At 36.4% G+C, this 20,230-nt stretch overlaps 1 protein-coding gene across 7 annotated transcripts in view; it reads left to right on the top strand.

Moving 5' to 3' along the window:
- LOC127448272 (recombining binding protein suppressor of hairless-like) overlaps nucleotides 1-20,230 on the top strand; it is an 86,107-nt gene that overhangs the window by 53,241 nt on the left and 12,636 nt on the right. For 5 of the 7 annotated variants that reach the window (XM_051710729.1, XM_051710708.1, XM_051710687.1 and 2 more), the window contains one exon: nucleotides 13,740-13,835. In XM_051710729.1, the coding sequence (XP_051566689.1) occupies nucleotides 13,747-13,835 (89 nt within the window). In that variant the 5' untranslated portion in view covers nucleotides 13,740-13,746. Of the gene's footprint in view, nucleotides 1-9,924; nucleotides 11,178-13,739; nucleotides 13,836-20,230 lie in introns of all 7 variants that reach the window. The other 2 variants (XM_051710701.1, XM_051710692.1) reach the window with 1 other exon arrangement.

Here is a 20,230-nt window from a genome sequence, read left to right as displayed (position 1 = left end):
GCTTTTTATTTTATTTTATTTTTTCAAGTTTATGGGTCATTGACAAATAAGGTTGTCTGAGGTGATAAAAATTCGAAATATTTAAAAAAATCTGGTTTAAAACACGTGTCAAGTTCATAGACATGTAATCTTTGAGCTCATGTTGTTTTTATAAATTGTTTGAAAAGCATTTATAGCATTTTGCAAAAAATAATAAAATAAAAAAATGTACTGACTTTAAAAATGTCATGTGGTGCAACTGTCAAGTAAAAGGCAATAAAAAAAATTCCTTGCACCTTGAATACATGAGTGTACACAACTTCATCGCTGATTTAAAAAAAAAGTTTTCAAACATATGTTTCAAGGTACATTTTTTTTTTTTTTACAAATATCATGCATTTTTAAGTCAAAAATATCAAGAAGTTTTCTCATGGTTGCACCAATTGATCTGAACAAAATGTGCCTTTTCATTAAAATGTAAAAATATTGATATTTAATTATATTAAAAACTATGATTTGTTCTGAAATCTTCACACACAGTCTTGTGGGTCTAAAGAGATCTTCTCTGTTTTATGATTTTTTTGTCACATGACAACAACATTTCTACCTACATGTTGGTTGCACCACATGACTTTGATTTGTTGGACAAAAGTTTTTCAAATATTCCCATTTAAAAAATAAAATTCTTTCACTGGATTTTTTTAAAGAAATAATAATAAAAAGATTATTCAGCGCAACTTGTGCCAACATTTTTTTTTTTTAAGAATTTCAGCTTGTTTTCCAAGTGCCCCCTTGTTTTGACCTAAATGACCAGCAGTATTAGGCAAGAACAAACAAAATAAGTTGATTTACTGGGTGAGAAGGATAACAAAGAGGTATCTAAATATACACATAAATAATATTTTGTAATTATGATGCTGATATTAAGTCATCCCAAACACATTATATAATGAATACTTTCATTTATACTAAAATAAATATATGCTTCTCTTACGTTTCTCTATCTGATTATAATAAATAACTCATGTTGAAAAGCTTCCCTTGACGTTGTCATGGCGAAAATACACTGATCGCTCATGTAGGCGGGGTGTGAGCTCCTGAATTTGATGAACTCTGGGATACACTTAGCCTGAAAGACCGCTCCGAAGCAGTATTTGTGCTAGTGTGGGTTAAGTGCATTGAGCTTTGGCATGTTTTAGACATGGGACAATCTTGAACACTTACTTCTTATCATGTGCATGCACACTCAAGTGGCCAGCACATGTGGGTATTGGGACAGGGCCATACTCAAAATACAATGGCTGTAGTTCATCCCCACATTGTATTACAGGCATAATTGTGGTCTCTTTTGAAAGGAGACACTTGGATGTTAATTGTTAAAAAGTAAAAATTAATAAAAGTCATGAAAAGGTATTGTTAGAAAAGTTTTTGTAAAGTGATCAGCTATTTTATTTTATTTTTTTCATAAATATTTATATGAAATAATATATGACTCTGACCTTGTTGATGCATAGAAGCATAATGGAGTGAAGCCACAAGTCTGATAATGTTCCATTTCAAATTTGAGGATGATAACTTTAACTCTTAGTTATATGAATCATTTTCCAAGACCATGTCTTGTGATTCTGGCAGCAAATAGCATTAGCCGTTAGCATTAACGTCTAAATATAGAATAGTAAACATTATAAAATATACATTATCTTGTGCATATATTTTACTTCCAATCATAATCGAGTTGTTATAGCAGTGTGTTTTAATGATCTCATATGGATTCCAATCATATATTGAGGCAGAAAGCAGATTATTGGCAGGTGAAGATGATAGCAGGTGTACAGCTCTGCAATTACAGCTACATAACTGTCAATAATCATATACAAATACCAGAGACTTCATGGAAATAAAAGACAAACCATATATTTTTGTAATCGTCTATTTATTTACAATAAGTCTCAGCAGTCAACTGATTCGTTTTATGCTTGATCATATTTGGACAGAGAAATGAACTTGTGCTTCTTCTAGCTTCGTGGATGTTTGAAAATCACCATATGAATTTATTACAGTGTGTCAGCGGATCATATTGCATAATTTAATGGAAAATTGACAAAAATAATAATTCTTTATGAAGTAAATATGAGAATATATCAACATTTCTGTAAATGTGCACACTGTTGGACTAAATGTTCTATCGGATGTTGTTCTCTGAAGCTCATATGGATTTTACATCATTGAATAGGTACATGCGTATTTATAACAGTTTAATTTTCATAACTCTTGCTTTGATATTTTGAAATGTTGACAAAAATGTAGAAATTACTCAGGCAGTAACATTTCTGTTGTGAAACATTCGCTAAATATCAAAGCTGAAGTATTAGACCTTTCTTATGGTGTATAATTTGTCACGATTAAATAAGAATTGAATGTTAATAACATACAGTTAATGTAAACAGTACCGATCGTAAGATCGTCGGCGATCCCCACCAGTGAAGGATTTAATGTGACTTAGAATTTTTTTACTGTCTCCGGACGGTTGCACCACATGACATTTTTTACTTTAAGCCCCAGAAAAAATATCAAAATGAAAAACTCTGTAATTGAATGCATGTTCATCATAGAAGAGGTGTATTCAAGTATTTGTTTTGTTTGAACTGAATTTGTAATGTATTTGTTAATAATTTATTAGACGCGGACAAAAAAAATGAGCGTCACGTCATTGACCCATAAGGCCGAAACATACTTCAAGCAAGTACGTGAACACAGACGCGAGCACTTGGCCAACGCATGGCCTACGTATGGGCCCGTTATACGTACTTTACCTGTGCTCTTGTATTGCTCTGGTGGTCTGGCTTTTTTTTAGGCTCCACGAAACAGAATCACGAAAATTTGACTCTGTAGTCCAGTGTTTTATTAAGTCAAAAAGCCATCCCGACATGTCCAAAGTGACTGGATATCCATAGCTAGTTGAGGCATCTCCGCTGCGGACGCCTTTCCATTTCTTCCTGGCTCGGACAAATCGGTCCCATAGTTGTTTCCATTTTCTCTTTACAGTGTTGTTATCAGAATTTAGGGAAGCTGCAATTTCTTGCCAAGCATTTTCAATCGCTGTTTTATTCGAATGGAGAGGGGACGAGGGGTCGTAAATATGTTTGTATAATCTAACTTGTTTGGCAAGGCTCTCCTCAAATTGCTGCTCCGCCATGACAGAACAGAACAGAAAATCCGCTCTCGCTCCCCTTGCGGCAGTGCAGAGAATGCAGCGCATACTTGTGTTGGGTTATGAATTGAGCGTTGACACATATCACTACGCAACGACGCATGGAATCGAGCTTGTGTATCAAGGTGCGTCTGTGTTTGCGTACTTGCGTGAAGTATGTTTGGGCCTTTAAACATATTTTTGTAGCTTAGCAAGGACCACTATTGCTATAGAGCGCATCAGTTGGTCAGATGTATTATATAGAACACCGTCTTGGTTCCAGATGTATTTTTTCCATTAATAAAAAAAGATTTTCATAAAAGAGTTTTAAGCCATGAACCAGCTCCGAGGAGAATCACAACATTACAAACTTTGATTTGAAACAAAAAAGTATTTGAAAATCAGGCAAAAAGACAAGACTGTGTACTTACCGTCTTTCATAACAGCATGAGCTAGTCTCTCGAAGCATTGTGAATGACAAATGATGGAAAAATATAAAGCTATTTATTTAACCAAAATATCATAGAAACTTGGGGGAGGGCTCTTTTGACTTGGGTCAGTAAGCAAAACGACCTAGCAACTACCAGGTACACCCTTGTCAAGGTCCTGCCCTTAGTTTGATTTTCTTTACTTTTGTGGCAGAGCCCTGACACTTATGTTTTGTTTGTTTCTGTCTTGTGTCTGGACTCAGCCACTTTGATTGGTTTGGTATTATTTACTTAGTGGCTGAGTCCAGGCATTTGTGTTTTGTCTTGTGGTGTGCACTCACATCTTGTCTGGTCTGAGTCTTGTGTGAGAATATATGCCTTGCCTTGTCATGTGTTCTCTTGTGCACATGAGTGCATGTTGCTCTTGTGTCATCCTGGCAGCATGCACTCATGTCTATTGTTTGTGTCTGTCGTTTGTGTGAGTGTGTGGCTTTGTTTTGGTTTCTCATTGCCACGCATTTCTCTGTCTTGAGTAATAATCCCACCCCCTGGTTTGCCCTGTTATCTTGTTATTTGTTCCACCTGCCTCCCTTGTTGTTTGCTCCCTTATTTCATTTTCCTTTCTGCTCTGTCTGGTGCGAGTCCGTTGTCTTTACTATGTGGAATGTTTGCTGTTATCGTTCTCTGTTAGGTCCCTGTCGGTTGTGTTCCCTGCTTTGTGGATGTCTGTTGGTTCTCCTGCTCCAGCCCAGCACGTCAACATGTTTGTCACCCTGGACTGTGTTTTCCCCCCATTGGGGTAGTTTTTGTTTGTTTATTGTTATTTTGATCAATAAAAGCCCGTTATTCACCATCCATTTGGGTCCTCTCTCCTCACTGCTAGCGAACCTGACAACCTTAGCAACCTCATAACAACATCCTAAACAATACTCAAGACCTTCGCATCAACATTCTGGTAACCGACTCACAACACCCTATATAGCGTTGTGGCAGCAAGTTTTACATGGGCAATTTTTCTTTTCAGAAAATGTAAAAATCGATTTCCCATTTTTCTCAGTAGGTTGTTATCCAGAGAACATAAACTTGGTAGTTTTTCTTGAATCCTTATTGTGTGATTAAAAAATTTGATCTTTGGCCGAGTTCTTAATTTTATTTTTGGTCTAAAACTAAAAGTGCTTTTGGCCCAGAACAGTCCAAACAATAATCCCCATTGAGGTTTGGTTTTAGTGTCTAAAGTCACAGCTGTGGAAGTTTTCCTTCGTTATTGACCCCTATTTGTCGCTTTCTCTCTCTCTCTTGCTTGTCTATTCACTTGCTTTCTCTCTCACTTTCTTTTTCCCCTCTTGTCTTCGTCTTTCTGTTTAATGTTATTTTCCTCCATCGTTCTTTGAAGAGTCAAAATTACAGTTTGAGGTTCACTCAAGAAACATGGACTGAAACTGAGGAAACTTTTTGAGAAGGTCCGTTCTGTGAAGCCGCTCCAGACAGTGGATCTTGTTTTCAGTGGGGGAGTGAGGGATGTGGAAAATGATAGAGAGGAGAGTTCAGTGCTGCCTGCCCAGCCCTGGCAGGGCTCTGCCACTGCTTCATGGCCCCTGTCTGTGTGGGGTCCCTTCACCTGTGAATCTGAGTAAACAGGAAAGAGTGCAGTATAGTTAGATAAAGCATGATGTGTGTACAGTGGCAAACCCAAACATTTTTGGATTCTTAAGCCACCCTTAAAAATGTCTTAATGTCTTTGTATTATATAACAAAATGTAACAAAGTAATATAGCACAGACACACTTTTCAATCCGTACAGTTTGAAACAGGTTTCAAATCATAAAGCAATAGACTGTTCAAAATAAAGATGAAAATATTTGGACACATTTTGGTTGTTACATTTTGTGGAACATGTAAATGTGATGAAATATGCCTATGGTTACTCTGCTAGGACACCTGTGTGAACATTAGGGAGACTGACTTCATACAACCACTGAAAATCTCCTTGACACCAATTGGTGAAAAGCTATTTAAAAAAGTTCTGAAAAAAGCTTTAGCATCATTTGTAGAGGTAGATTAACCTTTTTAATACATTTGCAGTCTCAATTAACTGTTGTTTTTGTCCACGTTTTTTTTTTTAACTATTGAGTATTATCCAAGCTCTCTCTCTCTCTCTCTCTCTCTCTCTCTCTCTCTCTCTCTCTCTCTCTCTCTCTCTCTCTCTCTCTCTCTCTCTCTCCCCCTCCCCCTCCCCATCTCTTTCTCTTCCCGTGCACATTCTAACATGCAGCCTTGGCACAAGTAACCGTTTTACTAATTCTGCAAAATGTGGGCATGAACTAACTTGAGCAGTGTCTCATTCATATGCAGTGTCCTTTTGTGTTCTGTTGTCTTGCTTGTCTCCTTAAGTTAGCCCTTGTTTAGTTACCTAGCTGTCATTTGATGCTTTTTATCAGCCATAGTGATTTAATGGCTCACTAATTACAGGGACAATCATCTGAGGAGATAAGGTGTTAAGAAACTTGTTCCAGTTATGTTTGAGCAGTTGACTAATTACATTCCTTGTGACACCCCTACCTAGGTCTTTTGGAAAACACTTGGTAACACTTTACAATAAGGTTCCATTTGTTAACATTAGTTACAACATTAGTTAACATGAACTAACAATGAACAATACTTTTACAGCATTTATTAATCTTAGTTAATGTTAATTTCAACATATACATTTTTAAAATCAAAAGATGTATTTGTTAACATTAGTTAATGCATTATGAACTAACAATGAACAGCTGAATTTTTATTAACTAACATTAACAAAAATTAATTAATGCTGTTAAAGTAGATTGTTCATTGTTTGTTCATGATACCTAATGCATTAGCTAATGTTAACAAATGGAACCTTATTGTAAATTGTTAAAAAAAATGTTTGTTTTTTTATTTTATTTTTACTATTAGTCTCTACAAGGGCTGGGCGATATATTGATCATATCCAATGTATTTAATATTACTTTGGTGATATGTAAATAATCAACATATCTTGTTTCACAACTAATGTGTATGAGAGCTTTAAGACAGATGTTTTAATAGCATCTCTGATTATTTAAACCTCAGTTGCAAAAATGCAGATAAGTTTTAACAAATCTGTTTTAAAACACTGATTCAAATATTAGTTTGGCTCATCCCTCAATGTTCATTGAACTCCCTACGTGGCATTTTCCATCCTGTAAAATGTTTTACTAAAAAGTACTTGCAAGTAAATAGTTCAGTGTATTACTGAGTGTGTTTATATGCACAATCTTACACCGATTATGCTTAAGCAGACAACTTGTTTGGTCACTTAAATGCCTTAAACAGTTTTCCTTTATTGGGGTAAAGTCATAAATGGTTTCGAAATAAACCAATCAGCACACGTAGATTTTTGCCCATTTCTCCGACTTTGCTCTGCAGTCTTTAAAAACCATTCCAGCTTATCCATTGTGCACATGTATTGTTTATGTTTTGATGTCAAAAGTAAAATATAAATTAATTATTTCAAATCTCATGCAAACACGTTTTTCTTTGCATTGTCAGATTTTTTGATTAAGCTAATTTTTTTAGTTATCAGAGTATCGTATGCATATAAACACACTCATTATGCAAATTGGTGCAGATACTGTAAATAAAACTGACTAAATATAATTGGTCCTTCATTTAGTGAAAACACTGTTGAAAACATGCCTTGAATACTACGTTTTTACTGCTGTACTTCTTGCTTTAAACATTTTGATTGTACTCTGTAACAATGACAATGCGGATGAGAAAAAGAGAGATCACTGGACATGGGTTTTTGGCTTTTGTTGCCCACTTATTGTAATTTTCGTTTTCCCAACATAAAGTTTGTGTCTCTCTGGTCATTGTATTTAATTTGCCATTTTCTCATTCATGTCCTGTGGTTTTATGAATTATTTTATGTGTCTAAGCATGTTTATTTGTTCCTTTTACGTACAGGTGATGACAAGTATGTCTGTCCTCCTGTGTGGTTAGAATGTCAACAGTGGATGCATGTGTGTTGTGGGTTTGCTGTTTCGTGTTCAGTGTTTGTATGCATGTCAGAAGCTCTTCCTGTTGAAGTGTCCATATTTGTCATGCTGTTTCTCAAAATTGATGACTCACAAAGGCTTGTCCTCTGCTTCCCGCTATGTGTCTTGCTTTGTGCAAATGTGTGTATCATTGTAGTTGCTTGTGTTAAAATGTAATAAGCGGATCTTCTGTTTGTCTCTAGCTAAATGTAATATTTTACATTTTTGGTCAGAATTTTTCCTGTTGCACTAAGGCCGTGTAAATTTGCCTTGGATTTCTGTTTAAAATTAGATCTTTTTCTATCACTACTGTTTTCATTTCAAACCAAATTTAAATGAATCTAGATTTATAACCTACATTCTTCATTCATAGTATTACAGAGAGAGTAATAAGAGAGAGTTTTGCTCTCTTTCTTCTGTGAGGAGGCAAAGCCCATGGCCTGTGGGTTTTTTTCTGAAGAATTTAACATCACATGCCACAGTGGCTTCCCTTTGCATGCAAGATCTCTGTGTATACAGGAAATCTCTCAAATTGATCTTCAGGAATCACTGACATGGAGCTGCATTTTATTGATGACCTTATTTTGCCAGCATTACGAGGTGCATTAAATTGTGCCAGAAACAACAAAATCCCAGTTTGGATCAAAATGTTCTGCATAAGATGTTGGCCCATGAAGTAGAAACTTCATATATTTTCCATTTTAGTTTTCAGGTGGGATTTTGTTTAAAGTTAAAATATTGGATCATAAGTGTTTGATCCTTAAACACTTTTTTATATGCACGTTTTGAGTCTTGAAGAACCATAAGTTTGTAGGAGGCATATGCAAATATATTTCAAATATATATATATAAACACACACACACACTCACTGAGCACTTTATTAGGAACACTGTAATACTGGGTAAGGCCTCCCTTTGCTCTCAAAACAGCTTCAGTTCTTCATGGCATGGATTCCACAAGATATTGGAAACATTCCTTTGACATTCTGGTCCATGTTGACATGATTGCATCACTCAGTTTCTGCAGATTTGCCAGCTGCGCATTCATGCTACAAATCTCCCGTTCTACCACATCCCAAAGGTGTTCTGTTGGATTCAGATTCAGTGACTGGGAAGACCACTGAAAAACAGTGAACACATTGTTATGTTCATGAAACCAGTTTGGGATAACTTTTGCTTTGTGACATGGTGCATTATTATGCTGGAAGTAGCCATTAGAAGATGGGTAAATTGTGGCCATGGAGGGATGCACATGATCGGCAACAAAACTCAAATACTCTGTGGCATTAAAGCGATGATTGATTGGTATTAACGGGCCCAAAGTGTGCCAAGAAAACATTCCCCACACTATTACACCACTGCCACCAGCCTGGACTGTTGACACAAGGCAGGTTGGGTCCATGGATTCATGTTGTTGGTGCCAAATTCTGACCCTACCATATGTGTACCTCAGCATGTGTCCAGTTTTGGAGTGGTTATCTGAGTTACCATAGCCTTTCTGTCATCTCGAACCAGTCTGGTCATTCTCCTCTCACCCCTGTCATTAACAAGCCATTTTCGCTTACAGAACTGATGCTCACTGGATGCTTTTTGTTTTTGGCACTCTGAGTAAACTCTTGAGACTGTTGTGTGTGAAACTCCCAGGAGATCAGCAGTTACAGAAATACTCAAACCAGCCCGTCAGGCACCAACAATCATGCCACGGTCGAAATCACTGAGATCACATTTTACCCCATTCTAATGGGTGATGTGAACATTAACTGTAGCTCCAGACCCATATCTGCATGATTTTATGTATTGCACTGGTGCCACATGATTGGCTGATTCGATAATTGCATGAATAAGTAGGTGTACAGGCATTCTTAATAAAGTGCTCAGTAAGTGTACAGTATATAAATTTAGTTAGACAGGTTGCATGGTAATGTTCACTAGACACTTAACTAGTGCATTTCTCGGCAATATATGGATGCCAAGTGAAGCCCATCCATAGGGTTACTGACAGATATTCAACCTATAAATAGGCTAAATAATTGTTAGCTTTTATTCACAAAAATGTCATAGTCCTTAAACAAACCAATATTTACAGATTATGCATAATAAAGATTAAGATAAACTCACTAGTTGACCTCACTAAATTGGATGACTAATCAACCATTCTGACACATCTCTATTTGGTAATATAAAGAAACAAATGGTGTACCATTGTGGAATTTATTTAGCTAATGGCTATTCTGTCAGATCTTTGATTACAGCGCCAACAGAAGATGTGTTATGTTTTTTTTTCCAGGATCCCTCCTAATCCTGGAGGCAACCAACAAACTCCCTTCTGAGATGCTTCATAAACACTGCTGGTGTGTTTGTGGATTGTTGGGTTGCTGGATATCAAAGCTGAACCCTGTTGACGCGAAAACATTTGTATATGCAAGGAAAATGTCGAAAGCCTCGACTGTTCTTGCTGTGGTGCCAGTAATCAAGAATCAATGTGTGCAGCTGATTTCATGTGCTTTGCACATGCTCTTCTCCGTGCTTCTGTGTAGCTGAGGGAGTTCTATGGTATTTTGTGAAATTACTTGATTTTAAACCAGGGTAGTGGAGGTCTCTGCTCAGCATAAGCCTTCCATCGGTCTTTTGTGAGGTCCACAGTCCAAATCATTGTAGGCTATATAGAAATCTGATATATATCTGGAAATATATGTAAAACAAATATGCAAGTATATATGCTCAGTTCAAAATACTACAAAAATGGCTGGTTTCATTCATGTAACATATATTTTCTCAAACAATTGTGGAATTTGAATATGTACATATACAGTATGCCCAAATGTATGAACTATAATTTTTTATATCTGTTCACATATGGCCATCTATCAGATTTCTGTATACATTTTTTTCTGAAAATATACTGTACACTTCAGGTTATTAGAAGTATCAAAGCTATTGGATGACATGGGCCTGAGGAAGATGACCTCATCAGATCCGCAGGAATCCAGTGAGGCCAGGAGGTGTTCAACACTTGGCAGTTCAATATTCAGTTCAACATGGTTCAAAACTCATTCTGTTTGAGAAAGAAGCTGTTGACAATAAAACCATTTGACTCCATAAATGAACCTCAAAGAAATTATATTTTTTTCTTTTAAGCATTATTTTGTCAATTGAAATTTGTTTAGCGTGAAGAAAAACAGATTAGGCAGTTTTTAGACCTAAGACTCCTCTAGTTTAGATTAACACAGCATCTTAACCAGGCTTGATGTGATAAAGCAACAAAAGCTATCTTCCATGACAAGGGGCGCTCACACTGACAGCGATTTGTAGCGACAGAGCCGATGGAAGTCAATAATTTTAGTGATTTAGTTTAAACGATGCATCAACAGTTCAGCAGAGTTCTTTAGCAGAGTGCTGCAACTACACTATATGGCCAAAAATATGTGGACACCTGAACACCACACCCATGGGTCTGTTCCAAAACCTAGTGAGCTGCCTCCGGAGGTAGCACTTCAAGACATTATAGGCGCGCTGCCAATGCGAAGGCTATTCCATAAGGTAGGTATCTGTATTATGCTGCCTATTAAGATATCTCATTTTGGCCACATTTTAAGGTAGCATCGTATATATATCCTCCATATGTAGCCGATCCCTGAATGCAATGTAATGAGTTTGGTGGAAAAATAAATCCAAGATGGTGTACGAAGCAAGAGAAATTTGGACTCTAAAAATATTTATAATCCATTCAATACCGAAAAGTATAGATTAAAAATAGTTTAATTTGATAGAAAACTGACTATTTTACCCAAAATTTGTGTGTGCTATGCATATTTTTGCTCATTAGAGTATCACGTCATTCCTCTCGTCACCTGTGTTGAGAATAAGTTGGGAGTTGAGTCTCTTTAAAGTCCCTTTCAAGGCAAATCAGTCCACTAGGAGGCCATCTTTGGAATGCCCCTGGCAAGCTATTTCTTTGGATACAAGCCGCATGAAAGTACAGTTCCTATCTACAGTACTTGAATGTGGAGAGACCGAAATCTCCAAAACTGTTGGTCAACATTACGATCAAAGAGCATATTAACAATCAGCAGTAAAATCTGACAATGATGGGTAAATGGACCTTTTTTGGCTAAGATCACACTAAAAAAATTATATTTTTTAGGCGGTTCAACTAATATGCATGCACGTTCTCGAGTGACTTCATTTTCTATATCCGTTAGCTGTTGGATGTTCCAATTTCTCCCATTCATTTTAATACAAGTGGTCCATCTTTGCTAAACAGTCTCTGGTCTCGTGTGTTGCATGAGATCAGAGAATGACGCGTGGAGTTGCCGCCTTTGTAGAACATTATTTCAGTTAGGATGCTGCCATAGAAGACAGCTGCCAATGTAGGCCAGAGACAACAAGAGAGCTCATAAGTTTTGGAACAGATGTGTGCTTCTTAAGCATTTAATTTCAAAACCACTGCCATTAATTAGGAGTTGGTCCTGTCTTTACTACTACAACAGCTTCCACTATTCTGGAAAAAACTTTTACCCCCATTCAGACACCAGAGCATCAGTGAGATCAGTCACTGTGGGGTGATGGGGCCAGGCTTGCAGTTGGCGATCCAGTTAATCGGAAAGGTGTTCAGTGGGGTTCAGGTCTGGGTCTTGAGCAGGCTAGTCAATTTCTTCCCTACCAGACTCAGTAAACCATTCTACTGAACAATTTTGGTGAATGTTGCCAGAGACTATTTAGCAGAGATGGATCACTTCTATTAAAATTGGGGGAAATTGGAACGCCCAACGGTCAGCGGATGTAGAAAAGGAAGTCCTGCCTTAAAGGTGAAAGAGCCAATTGCATTTTAGATGATGTCATAATAACATCAATTATGTTTGGATTGACTGTGATTGTGTGCTGTCTCACAGAATTGTTCCTCTCAGTGTGGATGAACAAATTACTTGCCACTTGAAACTTGGAATACAGTAACATTTATTTTGAATGTCAGTCCTCCTTTTCGTGCAAGATTTTAGTGTTTAAGTTGTCTTCTTAGGAGAAGGATTATTGTCAGAGCACAACCCTTTCACCTCTCTTTCCCTCTCATCCGTCCCCTCCCTCCCTTGCAGGGCCCCCTTGCTTTCCATAACAAAAGCCTATCTAACTTGAGCGTGTGTGGGACATTTGCGTGGCAAAGGGAAGCTGTGTGTGTGTAACCTGCCCCCCACACTGACTCCATCTCTGTCTCCCTCTGAGCATTTTGCCGTGTCAGGTGTCAGGGCGTTTTTTGTGTGCGTGAGTGTCTGTGTAATTGAGCATTTTTAGCTGACATGTATAGTCTGTTACACATCATGACCATTTATTGTATCCTCCTGCACAGTTCTGTTTAGCATTCTGTGTCTGTACTATCACATATTACAATGACCTTGAAGCAATTTTTTAAAATTTTTTCCTTAAAATGCATCCTACTTCCACTGCATCCACAGTTACCGAGCTAATTTAAGTTTGCACATGCTGGGATATTTTTTGTTAGCTAACTGAGGTAATTGGAACACTGACACGAAATCAGAATTCTTTGATTATGAGCTAAGAGAGTTTGTGCTTTTTCCTTCATATATACACACACACACAAACCCCCCTCTCTCCCCTTCTTTTTTATTTTAAAGACCCCCAGCTGGAAACTTTAGTTTTTTGGCCACAGTGTTTGTGCTTTTTTGCAAGCAACACAGTTGCACTCACCAGAGAATTGGCTAATCAAACTTGGGCCTGTGTTTCTAGTTGAGCTCTGGAGATTTTGGGTTTGGGTTTTAAAGCACACACAGGCCTTCAGCAGGCTTTCTCACTTAACACACAAGTGCTATCACCAGGGTCCTCTACAATAGTGCATTTAAAGTGGTTTTACAGGTCTGAAACATGAGGGCTTGTGTTTAAAAGCTCAAAACTGCAGCATTGCAGTTAAAACAAAAGTGCAGTGCTGTTTTATAAATGTTCATATTTCAAAAATAGCAAGTTTAAGAATAATCTTGCCTATTTCAGTAATCACATTTTGATTTGTGTTTTTCTATGATAATGTAATACTGCTTCATCAGTTTGAGGTAGATGCATTTTTGAACAGTTTTCCTCCTTTTATTCTGTTTTCAGAGAAGCCATGCGGAATTACCTGAAGGAACGAGGAGACCAAACTGTGCTTATCTTACATGCTAAAGTTGCACAGAAATCATACGGCAATGAAAAAAGGTAAATCATAGCTGTGACTGTACTGAATTCAAATGCAAAATTTAAACAGAAACTGTTACTTTAAAACTCAGTAATAGAAACACTGACATGGAAAAAAGAAGCGTTTAAGTGAAAAGATCCTGGTTTAATTACATTAAATGTAAACCACGGCTGATGGTGATATATTGACTGTGACAAGCTTGTGCTTACAGTTGAGATGCATGCACCTTTGTCATAGAGCTTTTTGTAGTGTAATGATCTGCATATATTAGCCAAAATTCATTCAGCTGTGCTATATTCTAAAAATATTATCTAATATTTTAAAAGTTGTTTGAGCCTAAATATTATGCTAATTAATATAATACAATATAGTATAATATAATATAATAGTATTAAGAATTTAAGAAACTATTCCAAACAAAGTACAGTATTATTTAAAATGTATTATTAAAAATTATTATTTTTTTTTTTTTTTTTTTTCTTCACTGTGTGTAGAATTTTAGGTTTTGGCCAAGAATGTTTATTTCAGTGCATTACTTGCTTTTTCAACATGTCCGAGTCATTGACATTTTGTTTTAAGTAAATGAAGCCTTTTGCATTGTGATGTTAACCATTTGACTTATTATTATTATTATTATTATTATTATTATTAGCAAACTTTGTTTGTTATACTGTCATTATGCGGATTCTAATTTAAAAAATCATAGTATTACAGTACAGTAAAAAAAATACTATATTATTACAGTACTGAGAATCTCAAAAGTAAATCGTATTATGCAGATGTAATAAGATGTAAAAGTAAATCTAAATGACCAATATGAATGAATAAGCTTCATTTTCTTTTAGCAAAAATGTATTTATTTATTTAATTTTGGGATACATTTTGACCTGAAGTCATGATTTTATATGATTGAACTAGACAAGATCATGAGGTTTAAGGGAATAAAGAAGAGAGAAAAGAGATGAGGTGAAAGTAAAAGAGAAGGAAAGAACATTTACAAATAAAACACTGTGTGAGCGAGAGAGAGGGAGGAGGATGAGCTTGATAAGAAACCAAATAATGAAAGGAAAGAAAAAAAGGGGGAGAGTTGATATGAGACAGGGAAGTAAAGGAGAGAAGGTCAGCGGAAAGAGAGAAGAAATGATAACTGTAGAGCAGAGACAAGGGAGGGAGAGGTGATCACAGAGTGTCTGGGGAACTGATGTAACCGTTACATTTGGCCGAGAGACAGCACTGTTGCTCGTCAACACCACAGACAAAACCTGGACACACACCAAGAGCAACAAAATGCCAAATGAAAAAAAAAGTGTGCATTTCATGAAATGATATACATGTGTTCTGTAATCAGAGCGTAAGTGGATCTTTTATCTTAAATTTAAAATGAATGTGAAGCACTTGACTTGTTGCAGAGATTATTTAGCAGAAATGGGCCATTTCTATTAAAATGAATGGGAGAAATTGGAACACTCAGCCAAGGAGCTCTGAGCGCCCAACGGTCAATGAGCAGGGTTGAAGTAGAAAGGAAGTCCAGGATCAAAAGTCTTACAATTTCTTAAATTCAGTTTTACAAAATTTATGGTCATAAAATCTTATCTTAAATGATACAACAAAAGTCTTAATTTTTATTAAAATTCTGGTCTTAAGAGGCCTTAAATTTGGGGGCGGAAAGACGGGAATCATGATATGATTTAATGTGATTATTAAACATAAAAAGAATACAATTTAGTTAATTAAATGCATGCACTGCGTCCTTCAGAGTGAAAACGCAGACATTGTTGTATTTTCTCCAAGCACGCAGGGGCTTGTGAGTGTTTTCAGCTTTTGCAGAGCAGTTCACAATCATTAGGCCATATCGGAAATTTATGAAAAACTATCACTTAAGATCAACTGTTGATGATGATGATATAGTGTTTATGAAATATGACAATGTTTACTTTTTATTGTTTATATTGTAATACCTTGTAGACTATTGTAGGAGTGCACATTTTATATCCCTTATCTGTTGGAATGAGCAGCTGGAAACAGACATCGTCTGTCAATCAACTCTAGAACGCGCATGTGCATTAGCTATGCAAGCCGGGAACATTTTGTTTTTAGTGTAATATGAGGTTAAGAATCATAGTTTATGATACCAGTATTGTCAGATTTTCTTGCTGATTTTAAATGTTCTTTGATCATAATCTTTAGTTTTTGAGATTTTGGTCTTTTCTCCATTCAAGTATATAGGCGCTGCACTGGCATGACTGGAAAATAGCCTGAGTGCTGAAATTTTGAAGCTCTAAAAGCATAAAAGTAATCCATAAGACTCCAGTGGTTTATATCAATGTCTTTAGAAGTGATATGATAGGTGTGGGTGAGAAACAGATTAATATTCAAGTCCTTTTTTACTATAAATTATCCTCCCTGCTCAGTCAATCTCCACTTTAACATTCCCTTTCACATTCTTCTTTTTGTGTTTTTGGTGATTAACATTTTTCATACATATCGCCCCCTACTGGGCAGGGAGAAGAATTTCTAACAAAAAGGACTTAAATATTGATCTCTCACCCAAACCTATCATATCACTTCTGAAGATATGGATTAAACCTCTGGAGTTTTATGGATTACTTTTATGATGCCTTTATGTGCTTTTTGGCGCGTCAAAATTTTGGCACCCATTCACATGCATTGTATAGACCTATAGAGCTGAAATATTCTTCTAAAAATCTTTGTTTGTGTTCTGCAGAAGAAAGAAAGTCATACACATCTGGGATGGCATGAGAGTGAGTGAATGACGAGAGAATTTTAATTTTTTTGGTGAAGTATCCCTTAATTTAGTTAATTTAGTTGTGGACACCATTGTTTACTTATGTTGTTAGGTGGCTGCTGTTCTTTAGCGACCGATCATATGGCACCAGTAATATCGGTAGACCTGACATAAAAGACCCAATAACCGATTAAATAGAAAAGTGTGAATATGGGGTAAAATATTAGTCTAGTTTGTATTAAAGGTGTCCTTTTAGTGGTGTCAGTAATCCATGAAATGATATTAAAGCAAGTGACACATTTTCATTGCATCGTCTCAGTGACAAATTGCTAAGAAATTAATCTTTCACTAATAGGATGTGAAAGTAGACATCACACAACAGCAAGAACCAAGTTTAGAGATTAATTTGTTACTTTTTCAGTACAAGACTGTCAATATGGAAAATCCTAAACAAAACACAACTAAAAACGTGTCATACAGCCTGGTTCGTGGGTGAAACATGATTGGGGTTAGGTCTGTCCCCCTCACCCATGTCTACAGCATGTTTCAGTCTGACTGGATGGTGTGTGTGGGTTCGCTTGGATGTGGAATTGCTGTTTTTTCCCCTTTTTTTGCACCAGTTAACATGCTTTCTCAATTATTAGTTGCAGTTTCTGTGTCATGAGTATTCCCCAGCCTCACGTCTAGATGAGCATCTTTTGCATGTGTGCGGTGATCTGATAACGTCACCCACAACATCACTACTTTAATGTCAAGTGCAGATTTCATGCTACTGTGTTCAAGGTCGTGCTGTTCTCTCCAACATCACTTTGCTCATCTGGGCCACAAAACGCATGGATTATAGAAAAGATGACAGAGGCCTCAGAGGATGATGGGCCTTTGGATGTGGTCTAGTAGCGACCAAGGGTTCCTAAAGTGTTGTTCTAGAGGTGTTTTGTAATTGGATAATTTAGTGAGGTTTGTGATTTTATTGGCTGAGTTGTTGGGTGTGCTTACTTAGATTTTCTTAAAGTTTAGGATTTAATGGGCCATCTGTTGTTTCTTGACTTGAACATGTAAGTTTAAGCTGTTTTAACCATACATGTGTTGTGCTGTCACCTAGTGCTGAATTGAAGTATTTCACATGGGACTACATGGAAATCATTATACATTTAACATCATTATACAGTACATAAAAATGGGTCTTTATGTGGGTTGAACAGTTCATCATATCTGGTTATTTTGCATATACATCAGCTTGACCTATGTGCCCTACTTTAAAGGCATTTTATATAGCTCTATTTATACATTATGTATATAATATAAATATACATATGTGTGTGTGTAGAGATAGATATACACGTGTGTGTGTGTGTGTGTGTGTGTGTGTGTGTGTATATATATATATATACACACACTCTGGCGGCCAAAAGTTGTACAGATTTTGCTTTTTCGGAAGAGAATTGGTACTTTAATTCACCAAAGTGGCATTCAGCTGATCACAAAGTATAGTCAGGACATTACTGATGTGAAAAACAGCACCATCACTATTTGAAAAAAGTCATTTTTGATCAAATCTAGACAGGCCCGATTTCCAGCACTCCAACACCTTATCCTTGAGTAATCATGCTAAATTGCTAATTTGGTACTAGAAAATCACTTGCCATTACATCAAACACAGTTGAAAGCTATTTGGTTTGTTAAATAAGGCTTAACATTGTCTTTGTGTTTGTTTTTGAGTTGCCACAGTTTGCAATAGACTGGCATGTCAATATTAGGACAAAAATGGCAAAAAAGAAACGGCTTTCTCTACAAACTCGTCATTCAGTCATTGTTTTGAAAGAAGGCTATACAATGCTTGAAATTGCCAAAAAAAAAAAAAAAAAAACCTGAAGATTTTATACAAAGGTGTACACTACAGTCTTCAAAGACAAAGGACAACTGGCTCTAACAAGGACAGAAAGAGATGTGGAAGGCAAGATGTACAACTAAACAAGAGGATAAGTACATCAGAGTCTCTAGTTTGAGATATAGATGCCTCACATGCCCTCAGTTGACAGCTTCATTGAATTCTACCTGCTCAACACCAGTTTCATGTACAACAGTAAAGAGAAGACTCAGGGGTGCAGGCCTTATGGGAAGAATTGTAAAGAAAAAGCCACTTTTGAAACAGAAAAAGAAAAGAAAAAGAAAAGTTTAGAGTGGGCAAAGAAACACAGACATTGGACAACAGATAATTGGAAAAGAGTGTTACAGATCTTAAACCCACTGAGCTTTTGTGGGATCAGCTAGACTGTAAGGTGCGTGAGAAGTATCCGACAAGACAGCCACATCTATGGCAAGTGCTACAGGAAGCATGGGGTGAAATGTCACCTGAGTATCTGGACAAACTGACAGCTAGAATGCCAAGGATCTGCAAAGCTGTCATTGCTGCACGTGGAGGATTTTTTGATGAGAACTATTTGAAGTAGTTTAAAAAGTTCTGAATATTTTTTTTCTCAAATTGTAATTGCATTAATGTCATTAATTGTAAAAATTAATGTCCTGACTATACATTGTGATCAGTTGAATGCCACTTTGGTGAATAAAAGTACCAATTTCTTTCCATTAGAGCAAAATCTGTACATTATTCCAAACTTTTGGCCACCAGTGTACATATATACGTATATATGTACACTGGCAGCCAAAAGTGTGAACACACATATATATATATATATATATATATATATATATATATATATATATATATATATATAGTTGTGCTCAAAAGTTTGCATACCCTGGCAGAAATATGACCAATCATGCAAAAAAAACTGTCTTTTATTTAAGGATAGTGATCATATGAAGCCATTTATTATCACATAGTTGTTTGGCTCCTTTTTAAATCATAATGATAACAGAAATCGCCCAAATGGCCCTGATCAAAAGTTTACATACCCTTGAATGTTTGGCCTTGTTACAGACACACAAGGTGACACACACAGGTTTAAATGGCAATTAAAGGTTAATTTCCCACATCTGTGGCTTTTTAAATTGCAATTAGTGCCTGTGTATAAATAGTCAATGAGTTTGTTAGCTCTCACGTGGATGCACTGAGCAGGCTAGATACTGAGCCATGGGGAGCAGAAAAGAACTGTCAAAAGACCTGCGTAACAAGGTAATGGAACTTTATAAAGATGGAAAAGGATATAAAAAGATAACCAAAGCCTTGAAAATGCCAGTCAGTACTGTTCAATCACTTATTAAGAAGTGAAAAATTTGGGGATCTCTTGATACCAAGCCAAGGTCAGGTAGACCAAGAAAGATTTCAGCCACAACTGCCAGAAGAATTGTTCGGGATACAAAGAAAAACCCACAGGTAACCTCAGGAGAAATACAGGCTGCTCTGGAAAAAGACGGTGTGGTTGTTTCTACCTGACCTTGGCTTGGTATCAAAAGATCCCTGAATTTTACGAATTTTCAAAATCAATGCCAAAATTTCAAAAATTTTGCCAGGGTATGCAAACTTTGAGCACAAATGTATATATATGTGTGTGTGTGTGTGTGTGCATATACACATATGTGTCGACACTTACAAATAAAACGTTCTGGCATTCTGGATCATCTTCTGATGGTAAATTTTAATTTGAAAATGTAATTTCTTACATCACTTACATCAGATTTAATAAAGCATAGCTTATGTAATGTTGC

The sequence above is a fragment of the Myxocyprinus asiaticus genome, chromosome 1 (genome assembly GCF_019703515.2).
Source record: "Myxocyprinus asiaticus isolate MX2 ecotype Aquarium Trade chromosome 1, UBuf_Myxa_2, whole genome shotgun sequence".
In the NCBI taxonomy this organism is placed as follows: Eukaryota; Metazoa; Chordata; class Actinopteri; order Cypriniformes; family Catostomidae; genus Myxocyprinus; species Myxocyprinus asiaticus.
The sequence above is the reverse complement of the archived record's forward strand: the minus strand, read 5'-3'. Positions and strand labels throughout refer to the sequence as shown.